Raw genomic sequence first — 18,717 nt, 5'->3', positions numbered from 1 at the left:
AAGAAACAGCAGAAACTCCGAAACACGTTCTTGTCAACGGGTTTAAATTCCCAGGGAAGTGTTTCAGACTTCCAAAGCCAGGGCAGGGGAGAGCGGGGCGCAAAGCTGGTGCGGAGGGTGGGGAGCTGGGCGAGCAGGAGGAGCCCGGGGAAGCCGCCGCCGCCGCCCGCTCGGGGCGGGCCGCAGGTCGGCCCCTTCCCCACCGTCACCTCCCATCCTCGGCCTGGAGCAGACGAGCGCGCGGCGCGCCCGGCCCCGGCCCCGGCCCCGGCCCCGGCCCCGGCCCCCGGCCCCCGGCCCCGGCCCCGGCTCCCGGCCCCGGCCCCCGGCCCCGGCCCCCGGCCCCCGGCCCCCGGCCCCCGGAGAGCGGCCTCGCCGGACCACCGCGGCCCGCGGCTCGGGGGCGAGGCCCTGGCCTCCGCCCCCCGGCCGGGCCTCCGCCCCCCCGGCCGGGCCTCCGCCCCACCCCCGGCCGGGCCTCCGCCCCCCGGCCCCCGAACCACGGCCCGGCCCGGCCGGTACCGCCGGTCTCGGTCCCGTCTGGCCTTACCTTGAGTGCCAGGTGATGGACGCGGCCCAGACCGGGCTCAGCCAGCAACTGCAGAAGCCCCAGCATCGGCAGCAGCCGGAAGCCAGCGGCCAGCCGAAGACAGTGAGAGCCCGAAGGGCCGAGAGGCACCGGGGCGGCCATGTTTGTTCCAGCATCACCAGCTGCTTCCTCTCCCGCCCATTTCCGGGGTTAAAGAACAGCATCCGCCGGAAGTGGCGTGACGGGGCGTGACCGTCGGCTGCGGGGACGCAGTGAGGTGTTCCTGCGGGGGGCTGGGGTCCGGTGGCCGCGGGGTCCGGCGGCCGCGGGGTCCGGCGGGGCACCCCGCTGCTGGCCGCCCGCTCGCTCCGTGCGGACTCTGGTTGGGCCAGGCGAAGGACGCCCAGTGGAGAGCCCCCGTCGGTTCCCGTCACCACGGTGGCCGAGCGGGCCCATCCGGAGCCTCACCCGCCGCGCGCTGAGCCCCGAGAGCGGCCCTGGCGCGCGGGGCCTGCACCGAGGCCCCGGCACTGTGGACTTGTCGTAGGTTCCCTCGGTGTTTCGTTTTGCTTTAGTTTTTATCCCCCCCCCCAGGCCCTTCTCACTCAGATCTCGGGCGAAGTAGTTAACCGTAGTAGGATTTTTGAGACCTTTTGTAGCACTTAGTTCCGGGAAGAAACTAGTGGAGGAGGTAGGCGTCCATTCTCCCATTTCACAGGTAAGGCAGCTGAGGCCCTGAGGAAATAAGTCCTTGGTTCCCGGCTGAGCGGGGAACCACGTGGAAACCTTTAAACCACTGTGTCGCATTGCCTCCTGCTATTCATCCCACCGGCACAGAACTGAATCTTAATGTATTTTGTTATGTTCCAATAATGGGGCTTGAAATCAGTCTTGCTTGGCTTTTTCACTCAAGGCAGGCTCTCTGCTACTTGAGCCCACACCTTCACTTCCACCTTATTGCTGGTTAATTGGAGATATGAATCTCATGGAATCGTTCTGCCCAGGTGGCTTTGAACCAGTATCCTGAGATCTCAGCCGCCTGAGATCTGAGGTCCTAGGATTACAGGTGTGAGCCACTAAATGTTGTTTCTGAATAGTTTGTTTTCATTCTGTGTGGAACCTTTTCTGCTAGACATAGAACTTACTATGACCCCTTGATTGGAAAAACTCAGTAGAAGACACCTTCCCTCCCCCATTCTTTATCAAAGAGTCATAGAAGAATATGGTTATTAAAATTGCCAAATAGATTAGCCAGGCTTATTTAGTTTTTAGATTCTTGGTTTTGGCTCTCCACACAAGTAATTTATATTTTCTTTTGGGTCCGGTCGCGGGGCCTGAACTCTGGGCCTGGGCGCTGTCCCTCAGCTCTTCAGCTCAAGGCTAGCGCTCTACCACTTGAGCCACAGCGCCACTTCCGGCTTTTTTCTTTTTGCTTATATGGTGCTGAGGAATCGAACCCAGGGCCTCAGGCATGCAAGGCAAGCGCTTTACCACTGAGCCAACTTCCCAGCCCCGTAATTTATATTTTCAAGCAAAAGAAAAGAAAGTAAAAGATACCAGGAATCCCAGAACCAAGTGATTACCAGTGTACTAATAAGTTTCCTGACAGAATCAGACTCAACTTTTTTTTTTTTTCTTCATTAGAACCTGGAACTGAAATTAACATGATCTGTTTTAATGACATGAAAGTACTCAGGTTAAAAAATTCCACTGGGAAAGTACAGAATGGGATGTCCCCTCTCCCCCCAGGGAGAGTCCAAGGTGTTTTTACTCACATGCCACCTTAATAGTGCTGTTAAATTTATGATTAAAAAAAAAAAGCAGTAAGATTACTCCCACACGCTCAGCAGAGCCAAAGTAGGACACTGAGGTGGGGCCAGAAAGATGGTAGTTTATCTTAAAATGCCTTCTATGATCAGCACTGATTACTTACTTGGTAACTAACCTCTTTCTTCCCTAACCTCCTATCTTGGGACATCTGTTTTAAATATGAACTCTTACATGTTTGAACGGAGCATTTTCATTTGATCCTTCTACCCCTTTTACAGGTGGAGAAACTGAGAGTGAGAAACTTCAGAAGTATCCTAGGAAGATAATAGTTTTATTTACTAAGCAATTAAATTTGCCCAGCATACTGTGACGTATACATGATCTCATTTAAGTTAACTTTTAGAAATAAGACCTCTATTTTATACAACATTATGTGGTTATTAACTTGTTTTCAAAGACCTTTTTCCATGTGTGTCTTTGCTGGGTTTCTGCTGGGGGCTGAGCCTACCACTTCCATTTTCGCTGATCTGTCTAAATGGTCTCCCAGTGGTACTCCTTGGTGACCGCTGCTACAGGAGGCCATGGATGGGACATCTTTGTTCTAAGCATTTAGTGTCTTATTTTTTTCTGACCTTGGCCTTCTGTGTACACACATACCCTATATTCCTCTTTTGTTTTTTTTCCCTTCCCTTTATCATCTTTATTTTTTGCGTATGTGTGTACCAGTGCCGAGGCTTAAATTCAGGGCTGTACCTTAACTTTCTTTGCTCAAGGCTAGTTCTCTACCACTTGAGCTACCACTCCACTTCTGGCTTTTCGGTGGTTATTTGGAGATAAGTGTCTGATGGGCTTTCCTGCCTGGCTGGCTTTGAACCATGATCCTCCTATCTTAGCCTCTTGATAGCTAAGATTGCAGGTGTGAGCCACCAGCATCCAGCTAATATGGAATACTTTTTAAACAGTTAAAGTTCAGAGAAAACTGTTCTTTTGGCAACTCTACTTAAGCAGAATTTCAGAAATTTCAGAATTTCAAGAAAAGTTTTTGTATAATTATGATACTGTACAGTAACTGAAATAGATGGTTGATGGGCACCTTTAACTTCAAGGTTGGCCTGAGAAAACAAAGACATGTTCTCCTGAGCCTTTGAAGTTTTCTCCTGCCAAGTGCATTGTATTTTTCTATTTTCTCCATTTGTGGCAGAATGTATTGATAGAATATAGCACTATTGATAATATTTGGCCTAGGCCAAATATTTGCAAAAGTCTTTTAAGCAACAAATAGGTATTCTCTAGGGTTTTTTTTTCAACTTTTATTGTTATTATAAAGGTGATGTATGGGGCTGGGAAGGTGGCTCAGTGGTAGAGCACTTGCCTTGCATGCTCGAGGCCCTGGGTTTGATTCCTCAGCACCACATAAGAAAAAAAAAGCCGGAAGTGGCACTGTGGCTCAAGTGGTAGAGTGCTAGCCTTGAGCTGAAGAGCTGAGGGACAGTGCCCAGGCCCAGAGTTCAGGCCCCACGACTGGTCCCAAAAAAAATAATAATAAAAAAATAAAGGTGATGTACAAGCCAGGTGTGGTGGCTCATGCTTATAATCCTACCTACTCAGGAGGCTGAGATCTGAGGATCCTGGTTCAAAGCCAGCCCGTGCAGGAAAGTGTGTGAGATTCTTATCTCCAATTAGCCACCAGAAAACGGAAGTGGCGCTGTGGATCAAGTGGTAGAGCGCTAACCTTGAGTTAAAGATCTGAGGGACAGTGCCCAAGCCCAGAGTTCAAGCCCCACGACTGACAGAAAGAAAGAAAGAGAGAAAGGTGATGTACCAAGGGGGTATAGTTACATAAATAGTTAAAAAGTACCTTTCTTTTAATTTTTTTTTCTTGTCAGTTGTAGAGCTTGAACTCAGGGGCCTGAGCACTGTCCCTCAGTTTTTGCATTCAAAGCTAGTGCTCTACCACTTTGAGTCACAACGTCACTTCCAGTTTTCTGGTAGTTAATTGGAGATAATAAAAAGTCTCACAGACTTTCCTGCTCCACTGGCTTTGAACCCTGATCCTCAGATCTCAGCCTCCTGAATCTCTAGAATTACAGATGTGAGCCACTGGCACCTGGCAAGAGTACATTTCTTTTCATTGCTCTCAAGTTTTTACTCCTATCCCTACCCATAAATTGAATAGATAATTTTCAACACTTTTTTGGGGTGTGGTGGGGGGTGGGTCATGGGGCTTGAACTCCAGGCCTGGGCACTGTCCCTCAGCTCTTCAGCTCAAGGGTAGTGCTCTACCACATGAGCCACAGCGCCACTTCGTTTTCCGAGTGGTTTATTGGAGATAAGAGTCTCAGGACTGGGGCTGGGAAAGTGGCTCAGTGGTAGAGCGCTTGCCTTGTATGCATGAAGCCCTGGGTTTGATTCCTCAGCACCACATAAGCAGAAAAAGCTGGAAGTGGTGCTGTGGCTCAAGTGGTAGAACACTAGCCTTGAGCTGAAGAGCTGAGGGACATCGCCCAGGCCCAGAGTTCAGGTCCCACGACCAGACCCAAAAAAAAAAAAAAAAAAAGTCTCAGGACTTTGCTGCCCCAGCTGGCTTTGAACCATGATCCTCGGATCTCAGCCTCCTGAGTAGCTAGGATTGCAGCCGTGAGCCACCAGTGCCCAGTTCATTTTCATTCTTGACTTGAAGCACACCATCTCTTCCAGGAGAGTGGGTGGTTTTTTTTTTTCAAACATTTAGCATTTTTTGGTTTTGGTCATGGGGCTTGAACTCAGGGCCCAGGCACTGACCCTGAGCTCAAGGCTAGCACTCTATCACTATGAGCCACAGCCCCACCTGGGTGGTTTTTTTGTTTTTGTTTTTCTGCTATTCCTGGAGCTTGAACTCAGGGCCTGAGAACTGTCACTGAACTTTTTGCTCAAGGCTAGCACTCTACCACTTGAGCCACAGCACCACTTCTAGCTTTTTCTGTGTATGTGACACTGAGGAATTGAACCCAAGGCTTCATGCATGCTAGGTAAACACTCTACCACAAAGCCACATTCACAGACTGGTAGGTGGGTTTTCAAGAATATCTTGGAGTCAGGAAGAAGTCTGGACGGGACCTATTGCAGAAAGCCATCCTCTTAGAAAAGTCTGGTCCCAACATGAATGGTGCTGACACCTTCATAGTCTTCCTCCTCAGTCTGTTGGCACTGTGTGTGAGCCACTCAGCCACAGACTGTGCAGTTTTTGTTTTTTTTTTTTTATGATTTTAAGAACATCCTTACAAATCTTCACGGTAATTGAATAGTTATAAAAATTAGTTGCAGTACACCTGGCGCCAGTGGCTCTCACCTGTAATCCTAGCTACTCAGGAGGCTGAGATCTGAGGATCACGGTTCAAAGCCAGCAGGAGCAGAAAAGTCCCCATGTGACTCTTTATCTTCAGTTAACCACTCAAAAGCCAGAAATGGTGCTGTGGTTCAAGTGGTAGAGCGCTAAACTTGAGCACAAAGAGGCTCAGGAAGAGTGCCCAGACCTGAGTTCAAGCCCCACAACTGACAAAAAAGTGACAGTAGTAAGATATACTCACTGTGAAGTGCCCAATTGCACCCTCACCTGACTTCTTCCATTTGACTGCTTTCTGTGTCCTTAGCACCCTCAGACACCAGCTTGCCAGAGTATGTCTGTAGGTTGAGTGCTAAGGAAATGGGAAAGTTTAAGCTAAAAATAGATGATAGGAGTTTTTAAAAATCCAGAGAGGAACTGGAAATGTGGCTTAGTGGTCATGTGCTTGCCTCACATGCATGAAGCCCGGGGTTCAATTCCTCAGCACCACATACACAGAAAAAAGCTGGAAGTGGCGCTGTGGCTCAAGTGGTAGAGTGCTGGCCTTGAGCAAAAGACACTCAAGGACAGTGCCCAGGCCCAGAGTTCAAGCCCCAGGATTGGCAAAAAAAAAAAAAAAAAAATCAGGGACATACCTTATTAATAGACAGCCAGTCAACTGTCGTTTAGGCATGGTGGCTCACATTTGTAATCCCAGCTACATTTGAGGTAGAGATAGGAGGATCATCATTTGAGGCTAGCCTGGGCAAAAATATTAAAAAAGACCCTATGTGATATGTGTAACCTCTGCTATGCAGGATGTGGAGATTGCGGTCTAAACTAGCCATGGCAAAAGTGCAAACCCTATCTGAAACATAAATGAAAGCAAGTCAGGCACCAGTCAGTGGCTCATACTTGTAATGTTAGCCACTCGGAAAGCTGAGATCTGGAAGATCATGGTTCGAAGCCAGCTCAGTGTGAAAAGTCCACTAGACTTGGTATAAAAATAAGTAAGTAGGAGCTGGGCAGGTGGCTCAGTGGTAGAGTGCTTGCCTTGCATGCATGAAGCCCTGGGTTCGATTCCTCAGCAACACATAAACAGAAAAAGCTGGCAGTGGTACTGTGGCTCAAGCAGTAGAGTGCTAGCCTTGAGCTCAAGAGCTGAGGGACAGTGTCCAGGATCAGAGTTCAGGCCCCACTACTGACAGCAACAATAAAAGTCACCTATCTGTAGCTGTAATGTATATGTTGAAGTCCCAGGGTTAGATGTTCGCTAATTGCAAGCAAGATTAGAATTGCCAAGAGGCAATATAGTTGTTGCTTCTAACTACACAAAAACCTATACACAGTTCCTCTTGTTTGTCCAGATAGTGTATTTCAGTGCTAATATTTTGCATGTGACCAGATTATTCAGTGACAATATTACTTTGTAAATCAGTGTTACTTAAATATTACTGAGAAGTAAAACATGTCTACAACTGAGACCAATCCGGAGGTCAACCCTCTGGCATTTGCTTGGGGTGAAGAGTTCCCTGGGAAACTGATTCCTAAGTAGGTCCTGCAGTTTACTGGTGGGAATCCCTCTGTTACCATCACACCTTCTACAGGAAATAGAAAGGGATTTGTTTAGTTCTTCCTACCAAGTTGTGTGCTGAATGTCGTCATCTTTCTGCAGACTTTGCTCTCTTTATCTTGAGCCCTGTTCTGGCCATCATTCCAATATGTGCCTTTTCCTAGGCATATCTTTTTTTCTTTTTTTCCCCAGTTGTGGGGCTTGAACTCTGGGCTTGGGCGCTGTCCCTCAGCTCTTCAGCTCAAGGCTAGCGCTCTACCTCTTGAGCCATAGCACCACTATCAGTTTTTCTGGTTAATTGGAGATAAGAGTCTCCTGGACTTTCCTGCCTAGGCTGGCTTTGAACCATAAACCTCAGATCTTAGCCTCTTGAGTAGCTAGGATTACAGGCGTGAGCCATCGGTGCCCAGCTTCCTGGCCATGTCTTTTTTGTCATTTCTAGGACTTGAACTCAGGGGCCTTGCACTTCTAAGGAGACATTCTCCTATCAAGCCATGTATCCAGTTCTATTTTGTGAATATTATGACTCAAAAATCTTCCGTTGTCACCAGAACTTAATTGAATTACCCATGTTTTTAGTGAGGTATGATTAACTTAGTTCCTTAGGGTTCTGCTGTGACAGAACTCTTTTAATGGGTTCCTGTAACTAACAATTTCCTGCTTACTCATCTTAAAAGTTTCATCTTCATGTGGCTTTTTTTTTTTTTTTTTTTTTGGTCTCTTCCTCTTCCTCCTCTCTCTTTAAAGCAACAGGGTCTTTCACCTCCTAATTAGCCTATTTTTAGCTGCTCATTCAGTTTTTGAGAAGTCTCCAAGAACTCAATCAAGATTTGATCCTTGTATTTGACTGAAAAATACTTGAAGCTTGGCATGGAGGAAAAGTGAGATAAACCACATTTCACTGGCCATTTCCAAACTATGTGACCTTGTTTAAATTCCCAACCCTCCAACTCACTCTGGCAGTGAATCTGTTGTCTGGGAGGAGCCACTCAGATTGTTAAGTGTCTAGCAATCTGGCCTCAAGAGTCTAGTGGCCCGGCAACTGTAGAACAAAGTATTTTTATTTTTAAATTGTTATTATAAAGATGATATACAGAGGGATTGTAGTTACACAGGTCAGGTAAAGAGTACATTTTTTTTTTTTTTTACATTGTCACCCCTTCCCTTGCTCTCTCCGTTTTTCCCTTCCACCCCCACCAACAAGCTGTATTTGTTCACATACAGACAAAAAGGAAAGAAAGACAGCAACAAAGAAAAAAAACTTTGTTTCCATTTCCTGGAGTTCATTTCAATAAATATTTTACAGGATCAGATGCACATAGGCATTGAGCCTTTGTCAAAACAAAGCATTAAAACACAAAAATGGCCACAGAAATGGGTCGTGGGGTGTCTCCTAACTGAAAACAGGCAGACCAAAACAGTTTAGACAGTTTAATGTATTGTCACTGCCCAATCAAGGAAGGAAGTAGACACAGCTTATCTGCAAGGGGTTCCAGGCCTCACCCCTTCATGGAGGTGCATGATAAACAGGCTGAAGGAATGGGGGGGGGGTCCTCTCAGTGCCCCGTTGAGCTCACCGTCTACTCAGGGTAAGTTCCAGTACTGGCATTTATTAACTGAAAGAGAAGGAAACGCGGAGAAAGCCTAGTGATCGAGAGCAACAGTCCAACTCCAGAAGTTCCCCGCGGCTTGTCAGGAGGGACTTCCTGTGGAGCTCTGGGATATGTGTGTACACACACATCAGTAGGCAGACCGCACACGCACACGAGCCCACACCACCCGCCGTGACACCTGCCGTCGCTGCCCCGCTTGGCGGCGGGTCCCCGCACGCTCCGAGGTCGCCCCGCTAGCCCTGCGGAGGCCGGATTCGAACCGAGCTCGTTCTCCGTGGCCCCAGCCGCTCCCTCGGTGGTAGCGTGAGTTCATGCCTGGGGCCCCTGGCCCAGCCCGAAGGAAAGCCCGGGCCGCAGGTGAGAACCGCGGGTGCGCGCCCTGACTTCCCTCCCCGTGCGCTCGGGCTGCTCGGCCCGCACGGGCCGGGCGGAGGGACGGGAACGACCGCCGGGGACGAGCACTGTGTGCCGCGCTGGACCCGAGCCCGCGCGGTCCGGAGGTGAGCGCGGACGCTAGTAAGTAGCGGAGGAAGGGCGAAGGGCGGCGGTGGACCCCAGACCCGGGCCCAGCGAGGGCCGGGGGCGGAGCCCGGCCGGGGCGTGCGCGTGCGCGTGCGCGAGCTGTCAGCGCGACCCCGCCCCCTCGACGCCCCGCCCCCCGCCCCTCCTCCCCCAGCTCTCCTGTGAGGGGCGGGAGCGCTGCGGCGGCCGCGGCTTCCTCGGGCCATTTTCCTGTGCGGCGACCGGAGGAAGACCTTCCGCGGAGACCCAGGGCCAGGAGCCCGAGGAGGCGGCGGTCGCGCGGGCACTGGGCTGTCCGCGGTCGCGGGGTCTCGAGGCGGCGAAGCGATCGCCGGGGACGGGGACCGGAGAGCCGCGCCCGCTGCGCGGGGCGCCCCTTCCCGCCCCCTGCACCATGAGCTGGGGCACCGAGCTCTGGGTGAGTGAGGGGCCGCGGCTGCTGGGGGCGTGCGGGGCGCCGGGCTGCGCTTCCCCGCGGCCCGGGGAGGGGGCGCCGGCCGGGCTCCGGGCGGGCGCGCGGGTCCGGTCTCCGCGGCCTGGGAGCGGGCGCGGGTCCCGGCGCCCCGCACTGGCCTTGGCCGGGCGGGAGGTGAGAGCCCGGTCGGCTCCGGAGGCTTGGGGATTGGCGCGCGTCCGCGCCGGCCCGGGGAGGGTCGCGGGTCGGGTCTGCCCGCGGCCAGGCGCCCGCGGCTGGCTGGGGGTGTGTGTGTGGGGGGAGCCTTGACACCCCCCCCCCCGTTACCCCGGCGGTGCCCGGGGCCGCGGCGGGCCGGGGGGCTGCGCATTCCCGCGGGCCGGGGATGGGGAGCCTCGGCGGGCGCCGGGTCCCCGGCCTCGGGCTTTTGGGGTGCCAAGGTCGGGGAGGTGAAGCCTTTTCTCTGGGAGCAGCGGGGACCTGAGGCCGGGGGCGGCTCGGTGTGCACTTGTTCGTGGTGGTAACTCCGGTCCCGAACTTGAGGGGCTGCGGCGCCTCACCGGTGAGGACGCAAGTTAGGGGCATCGCGAGGGCGCCCGGAGGAGACAAGGGCGGGAGGAAGGAGGCTGGCGCCGCGGGGTCCTCTGCCCCGGGTGCCGATGGGCCGGCAGCCTGGGGTCCAGGAGCCGCCGCCGCCCCGAGGGCGCCCTGGGCGCCGGGCCGCGCGCACAGCCGCTCTCCTCCGGGAGGAGAGGCGCGGGCTGGGGACCGAGGCGGCCCCGGCCTCCGGGGCTCCGGCCGCAGCCAGGGGTGGTGGGGACGGAGTCTCCATCTCTGCGCCCCGTGGGCCTGGGATGAACCACCAGAGGAGCCCCGAAGCGCGCTGACTGCCGTGCGGAACCGCGTCGGTGGAGGATGTGGACGGAGGGAGCGCGGGGTGGCGGCGGCCACCGGGGAGGAGGCCCAGGCGCCTCGCGTCCAAGTAAAGCAAGGTTAGGGCAGATTAGGGAATTCTGCATCCTCCCTGGTTTGTCTTTTTCCTCTGATTGTTTTTACGTAACCATTTCTTAGAGCCGAAGCAGCTACTGTTATTAATGTTCTTAATGCTACTACTGTTATTCATGCTCAAATCCGGAGGGAAGTGGCACTCTGAAATGGAGATGTTTTATCAACAGCGGTGTAATGGGGTTCTCATTCATCCAGCTCAAACCACACCCACTGATGCGTACACATACCCATTTTGGAAATAAATTATCCTAGAGTTTGAAATGTTTGCACACACTTGGGTGAGACAGAAACCTTCCCCCTGTCAGTGCTGTTTCTTTCCTCTTCTACTTCTTTGCGCTCTTTTTAGGTTTCCTGAGGTGGGAGGACAAACCAGAAGTAGTCTTCATCAAGAGAATAGATATTTTGGCATTTTCTTCCATTTTTATCGATCTTTTTCTCCACGTGTTCAAATAGGAGGTTGGAATATGGTTATGTTGTTTGCTTGCTTGTCTTTTGTGCCCAATCCTGGGACTTCATTTCAGGTCTGGGGCATTGGCCCTGAGCTTTTTGGCTCATGGCTAGCATTCTACCTCTTGAACTACAGCTCCACTCTAGGCTTTTTGTTAGTTAAGTGGAGATAGGAGTCTCCTAGACCTTTCTGCCCGGGCTAGCTTCGAACCACAATCCTCAGATCTCAGTCTCCCGGGTAGCTAGGATTACAGGTGGGAGCCACTCACTGGCAGCCAGCTTTGAAGTTTGGAATTATGGGGGCAGTGAGGGAGTGGGGAGAAGCATCCCACAGTATTTTTCTGACTTGAGGAGGAGCTGAACAGAGGGATAGACATTTCATAATAATGCAAGAGGTTTGTGTAGGTTGTCTGGAAGAAGGTGACCAGGGGAGAGAGCGGCAAGATAGCTCCTGTCCCTGACATGGTTCTCCACATATTTCTTTTGGGAGTGGAGGGATGGGAAGGAAGGCAAAGATGAGACTTGTTGTAAGTAAATGGGAACTGGAATTTATGATATGAAACCATGGCTGCCCCAGAATTATTTGCAGAGGTAGTGGATAGAGGAAAGTGAAATGGAATTGGACCTAAATTGGTAATTACGGAAGCTGGGTGGAGGCTATAGGAGTGTTTCTGATGCTAGTCTCTCTACTGTATCGGACTGAAATTTTCTCTAATAAGAGTAAAGTAACTGGGTGATGGTGGTTCATGCCTGTAATCGCAGCTACTCTGGAGGCTGAGATCTGAAGATCACTGTTCAAAGCCAGCTGGGACAGGGAAGTCCTTGAGATTTATCTCCATTTAACTACCAGAAAACTGGAAGTGGAGCAGTGGTTCAAAGTGGTAGAGTGCTAGCCTTGAGCAAAAAAGAACTCAGAGACAGTGCATAGGCCCCTGCGTTCAAGCCTCACAACAGACCTCCCCCCCCAAAAAAAAAGAGTAAAGTGGGGAGTTGAAGGCTTGGCTCAGTTGTTAGAGCACAAACAAAGGTATCAGATCCCAAGTTTGAGGCCTAGTCTCTGACATAAAACCATGTAAAATTAAAATAAGGAGTAATTGGAAAATATTAAGAAAAAGCTGTGAAGCATTTGAATTTATTTAATTTTTCCTGGTCCTGACTCTGTCCCTGAACTTCTTTTTGCTCAAGGCTATCGCGCTACCACTTGAGCCACAGAGCCACTTCCGGCTTTTTCCGTGATTAATTGGAGATAAGAATCTCAGGGACTTTGCTTCCTGGGCTTACTTCAGATCTCAGCCTCCTGAGTATCTAGGATTCCAGGTATGAGCCACCAGTGCCCGGAGCTTGGCTTTGACTTTTTTTTTGTGCTTGTTAATTTATGAGGAAGGATGTGTCAGTAGTTCTGTATGGTAAAAGAATAAGGCAGTGAAGAGAGATTTTTGTTTTTGTTTTTGTTTTCAGTGGTTCTGGGGCTTGAACTCGGCCTCTCATTTGCTAGGTAGGTGTGCTTACTTGAGCCACACCTTCAGTCCTGCTTTTTGCTGCTTATTTTGGAAATGGAACCTAGTAAATTATTCTAACCTGGCTGAGTCACAACCTTCCAGATCTCAGCCTTCTGACTATCTAGTATTACAGGCCTTCAGCTACTGGTGCCAGTTTATTTTATCTTTTTTAGGTATTTATGGACTTTTGCCTTTGAGTAGCTTATAGTTTAATAGTGGGAAAGAAGTGAGCACATTATTCCACTACTAAAGACAGTGCAAAATTTGAGATTTAAGGTGAAATGCAAAGGCAAATGTGTATTTTCCGTTGCCTATTTATTTTATTAGTGGTCTTCAAGACTGTAAAATCCTCACACATCTAGAACAGTGAAGGATATGAAACTGAAGAACAAGTCTCCATTTCTCTAGTGGTCAGAGGCTTGGACATGTGCAGCGTTGGGCAGCCCTGCGGACAGCTGTGATTGAAGGTTTCTGCAGCGTGGCTTTGGGATTGGGCACATGTGTAATGAGGTAATGATGGTGCCCTAAACCTCACTTGGCAGTGGGGTACTTGTGGATGGAGACAGACTGCTATGATTTGGGTGGTGGAGAGAGAACTTTGTGTAACAGGTGGACCTTCACAGATGGAACCAGAATTTAAACAGATTAGTTTAAAACTAAAAACTACCAAGAGTTAACAAAACCACGAGATTTTAAACTTGCATTAAAGGCCTGCTTTCCTGCCACATCCTGCTTTGTGGAGGGAGTGAAGCCTTCCCCCTCCTCCTCTTCTTTTAAAAACCTCCTTTGTAGGAATAACCTTTCAGACTCTAGAACACTTTTGAGAAATTATGAAATGTCAGAAAGTTATCGTGAAAGTACGTGAATGAACTCAAAACCCATAATTTGAATTAACTTTATTAAATCCGTTTATGTTTTCTTGGGACTTTCTATTTTTGTAGCAGAGGATTGTAACCGAATAATTATTTTTAAGTGATTAGATTATAACAACATTATGTCTCCATGACTGTCCATAACATTGCCTTTAATCAATTTTAGAAATTTTGCCTGAGCCATAACTTTGTATAAGACTCCAATCTGAGTTGTGGTAAGTCACATTATAGGCACAGAAGAACATCTTATTTCTGAGACAGCATATTAAGTAGGCTTTTTGTTCTTGTTGGGCTTTTTGTTTTGTTTTGTTTTTCTTTTATGGTAGCCCTACTCTGGCTTGAACTCCGGGCCTGCATGCTATCCCTTAGCTTTTTCTGCTTAACGCTGGTTCTCTAGTTCCTGAGCTACACTCCCACTTCTGGACCTTTCATGGTTAATTGGAAATAAGTGTCTCAGGGACTTTCCTGCCTGGTCTGGTTTGGAACCTTGATCCTCAGATCTCAGCCTCCTGAGTAGGTGGGATTATAGGCCTGAGCCACTACCACTTCTAGATTGTAATATCTGAGTCAAAGAAACATTTGTATTTTGTATAATTAACCAAAGTAGGGTAGGAGTATAGCCTCACTGGTAGAGAATATTTGAGGCCCAGGATTTGATCCCCAGCATAGGGGGAGAAAAACTAACCAAAATTCATTTATATACATGTGTTTTTGTTTTTGTTAGGTTTGGTTTGATTTTTCTTTAAAGGTAATGTCAGCTCAGGTGCTGTGGCTCACACCTGTAATCCTAGCTACTCAGGAGGCTGAGATCTGAGGATCAAGGTTTGAAGCCAGCCTGGGCAGGAAAGCCATGAGACTGTTTCCACCAATTAACCACAAAAAGCAGAAGTGGAGCTGTGGCTCAAGTAGTAGAGCACTAGCCTTGAGCACATAGAAGCTCAGGGACAGTGCCATGTCCCAGGCCCAGCAAAGAGTAAAAAATAAAAAAAAAGTGGCTAGGGGCCAGTGGCTCACGCCTGTCATCCTAGCTACTCAGGAGGCTGAGATCTGAGTATCACAGTTTCAAAGCCAGCCAGGGCAGAAAACTCCATTAGACTCTGATCTTCAATAAACCACCCAGAAAACTGGAAGTGCTGCTGTGGCTCAAGTGGTAGAGTGCTTGCCTTGAGCTGAAGAGCTGAGAGACAGTGCATGGGCCCAGAGTTCAAGCCCCATAACCGACAAAAAAAATAAATAAAATTAAATAAACTTAAAAAACTTAGAAAAGTAATGTCTTAAGAGTCAAGGTAGGGGCTGGGAAGGTGGCTCAGTGGTCGAGCGCTTGCCTCACAGGCATAGGCCCTGGGTTCAATTTCTCAGCACCACATAAGCAGAAGAAAACACAGAAGTGGTGCTGTGGCTCAAGTGGTAGAGTGCTAGCCTTGAGCTGAGGAGCTGAGGGATAGTCGCCCAAGCCTAGAGTTCAGGCCCCACAACTGACAAAACAACAACAACAACAACAAATAAATCAAAGAGTCAAGGTAATCACGGTTGAAATTTTGACCTACATCCGAAGAAATGACAAATCAAGAGTTTATTACATTGAATTGTTTTTCTTACCTCTTGAAGATGACAGGTGATTAGATGTCATCACTGCTTTTTATTAGCTTGCTTGTTAGTGGGAAGTCTGGGTAGCTCCACTGAAGATTTTCACTTTCGTCATGATTCTAGGCTTTGACACTCACAGCTTATTCAGTGACAGGACCTGGCTCTGCTGTCCCCTGGAGATCCCTCTGCCATCTTTTATTTCCTTGCTTTGTGCCGATGAGAAATTAGGTAACCCATCATACAGGAAAGAGAACAGAAAGCCCTGACTTATTACTTAGCACAGTGAGAGACCATCTGTGTGCATCCTGTGTAATATTTTTGTTTTTCACTGGCCAGTCCTGAGGCTTGAACTCAGGGCCTGGGCACTGTCCCTGAGCTTTCTTGCCCAAGGCTAGTGCTCTACCCCTTGAGCCACAGCTCCATCTCTAGCTTTTTGGTAGTGAAGATAAGAGTGTCACAGACTTTTCTGTCTAGGCTGGCCTTGAACCACTGTCCTTAGATCTCACCCACCTGAGTAGCTAGAATTCTGGGCGTGAGCCACCAGCATCCAGCTTAGCTATGCCTTTAGTACAATGGCAGCATCTGATGCGCAGTGAACTAAGTTGCACATAGTGCCTTTGTGCACTCCAAGGGGCAACAGAGGCTCAACTCTTTACCAGCTTTCCCAAGAACCATGGTAGCTTCAATAAATACTCAATAAATATTTATTAAGGAATAGTTATTAAGTGAACCAACAAATCTTTTTTTTCTCCTTTTGTATTAACATTTGCTTTAAAAAATGTGATGGTAATAATAGCTCCTTTTAAAAAACAGATTTTTGTGTGTGTGCATGCCAGTACTGAGGTTTGAACTCAGGGTGTTACCTCTCACTTGGCTTTTTGCTCAAGACTGGGCCTCTACCACTTGAGCCACACCCCACACGCCACTTCCTAAACTTTATTTGTTAGCGTAATGTTAGGTTCACAACAAGGTCTAGTAGAAGGTATATAGACATCTCCTTTTCTTCGTATACTGTTGCCCTCATACATACACTGTCTAGGTACCTTGTTTTGCTTTGTTTTCTGGTGCTGGGGATGGAATCCTGGGCCTCATTCATGCTAGGCAAGTGCTCTGCCACAGATCTACACTCCCAGCCTCTTTTTTGCCTTTAAAGATGGGTTTGAAAAATGATTTTTTCTGTGTTATTCATGGTACTTAGTCCTAGCAGGTATACCTATGTTTAGATGAACACACTAGATAGTGTTTAAATTTGAAAGTAGGTAACACTGAAGTATTTGTTTATTGATTTATTGAGCTCAAGGCTGGTACTCTACCACTTGAGCCACAGCTCCACTGATGGCTTTTTGCTGGTTCACTGGAAATAAAAACCTCATGGACTTCCCTGTGCAGGCTAACTTTGAACCTCAATACTCACATAATCAGCTTCCTGAAAAGCTAAGATTAAAGGTGTTAGCCACCCGTGCCTGGCTGCACTGATGCTTTTTTCAACTTGAAGTAATTGACTATCAATAAGTCCAGGTTAGTACCAGGAGAATGATTACCTTTGTCAGGAACCATAACCAACAGGTCATAGCTCTTCCACTCTTCCTGACTCTTCTCCCTTAAGAGATTTCTGCTCATGATAAACACAGCATGAGCAGCAGGAAGCTAGTCCTCCCTTGTGGACTGGTATACTGGTGGGCAGGCAGGAGGGGACCTCAGTAGAAGGCCTGAACTCCAGTTCATTCTGCCACTCCGTTCCTGCAAGCTTCACACCCAGTTTCTTTGACTAGCAGCTCTTAAGCAAAACAGAACCTGGGCAGCATGGTGGTTTTGTGGTTCACATTTACATATCAGCATTTTGCCTTCACTTCATACATTACCTGTGATGCTGGAATGTTTATAAATGGTGTTTTTATAGGTAGAAGAGGGATTTAAGTACCATACAGGAGTTCTGTAAGAGCCATGGCTGACTGGCCACCCTGTTGTTCATGATTTACATCGTGACACATGGAAGGTGCCTCTGTGAAGGGCCGTTCCAAGCGTCAGCCATTTCCTTGCTGAGCTAATACCGGGTTTCCTGTAAGCCTCCCTCCCACCCCCTTCATCACCACCACCCATGTTTCAAAAGAAGACTTTATTTTGACACTTAAAAACTGCATGCTACCCAAAAATCCGTGCATGCCCTGGGGAATTAATCTAATGAGATTTTAGAAGGTGGGTGTGAATTCTTCTGGAATTAGTGTTTATAAGGAAATATTTGTTTCCTAGTTCAGTAATGTGCACTCTTACTAGCTTATAGTAGTGTGTCAAGTGGGAAGAAAGAAAGAAAGAAAAGGAAGGAAGGAAGGAAGGAAGGAAGGAAGGAAGGAAGGAAGGAAGGAAGGAAGGAAGGAAGGAAGGAAGGAAGAAAGTTTAGGACTGGGCACTGCTAGCTACTCAAAGACTGGGATTTGAGATTCCAGCCCAGGCAGGAAAGTCTGTGGGACTTTTATCTCCAGTTAACCATCAAAAAGCTGTAAGTAGAGGTGTGACTCAAGTAGTAAAGCACCAACTTTGAGTAAAAAAACGCTAAGGGCTAAGCTCAAGCCCTGAGTTCATGCCTTAGTACTGGAACGAGAAAAATATTAGGCCCAGTGCTGGTAGCTCATGCCTGTAATCCTGGCTACAGTTGAGGCTGAGATCTGAGGATCATGGTTTGAAGCCAGCCCAGACAGGAAAGTTGGTAAGACTCTTATCTCCAATTAACCACCAGAAAACCAGAAGTGAGGCTGTGGCTCAAAGTGGTAGAGCACAAGCCTTGATCAGAAAAGCTCAGGAACAGCACCCAGCTAAAGTTTTGGTTCTCAAGGAATAAGAAAATTGAGTCTTTTTTTTCTCCTATCTATAGCAAAAGAAAGTTTGCCAGCTTTAGAGGAAACTCTTCCCTTGGGGCAGCCAGCAGTGAGAGTGTGTTCCTGAAAGGCAGTAGTAAAGAAGTGTGGGTGCATAGCTTGCTCAACTCATCATTTACCAGTGGCCGGCAAGTCCTTGCTCTCCCGACCTGTAAATAAACATGAGGCGCCAATCTTGTCTTCCTCATCACAAGGACTTTGAGGCTATTGGATGAGAGGTGATGGATAAATACAAACTATTACAATCATGGGAGGATGACGGAAAAGCCCAGTTCCTCAGGAACAAACTGTCCAGATCTTTTGCAAACTGAGCAATTCACTGTCCTAGACTTCTAGTTTTCACACAAAGCCTTTGTCCTGGGCTCTCAAGTTCTGTGTACATGTTAACAATAAAATATAACAGACTTGGGGCTGGGAAGATGGCTCAGTGATAGAGTGCTTGCCTTGCATGCATGAGGCCTTGGGTTTGATTCCTCAGCACCACATAAGCAGAAAAAGCCAGAAGTGGTACTGTGGCTCAAGTCTTAGAGTGCTGCTAGTCTTGAGCTGAAGAGCTGAGGGACAGTGCCCAGGCCCAGAGTTCAGGTCCCATGACTGACAAACAAAACAAAAATATGACAGACTAATACTAGAAATATGTCTAGTGCGCATCACTTGGTGAAGAACCTGTATTTCAGGAGACTGTATCAACTATAGTACATGTGTGTG

General features: G+C 48.7%; 2 protein-coding genes and 1 long non-coding RNA gene across 3 annotated transcripts in view; 2 read left to right on the top strand and 1 right to left on the bottom strand.

Moving 5' to 3' along the window:
• Positions 1–737, bottom strand: part of Gpr107 (G protein-coupled receptor 107) — a 51,317-nt gene extending 50,580 nt beyond the window's left edge. Inside the window, exon 1 of the mRNA XM_042681090.1 lies at positions 551–737. Coding sequence (XP_042537024.1) covers positions 551–691 — 141 coding nt within the window. The 5' untranslated portion in view covers positions 692–737. The remainder of the gene's footprint in view (positions 1–550) is intronic.
• Positions 738–828: 91 nt separating this feature from the next.
• LOC122108977 lies at positions 829–2,728 on the top strand. Its single transcript, XR_006147650.1, has 2 exons — positions 829–1,247; positions 2,578–2,728. It is a non-coding gene; the product is annotated as an uncharacterized LOC122108977 (long non-coding RNA).
• A 6,777-nt stretch (positions 2,729–9,505) lies between these two features.
• The window catches only part of Fnbp1 (formin binding protein 1), a 114,834-nt gene continuing 105,622 nt past the window's right edge, over positions 9,506–18,717 (top strand). The window contains 1 exon segment of the mRNA XM_042680957.1: positions 9,506–9,726. Within this exon segment, the coding sequence (XP_042536891.1) occupies positions 9,703–9,726 (24 nt within the window). The 5' untranslated portion in view covers positions 9,506–9,702.

This window comes from Dipodomys spectabilis, unplaced genomic scaffold (assembly GCF_019054845.1).
Source record: "Dipodomys spectabilis isolate Male_0828 unplaced genomic scaffold, ASM1905484v1 ptg000067l, whole genome shotgun sequence".
Classification (NCBI taxonomy): domain Eukaryota; kingdom Metazoa; phylum Chordata; class Mammalia; order Rodentia; family Heteromyidae; genus Dipodomys; species Dipodomys spectabilis.
This window is presented reverse-complemented; position numbering and strand designations above follow the sequence as displayed.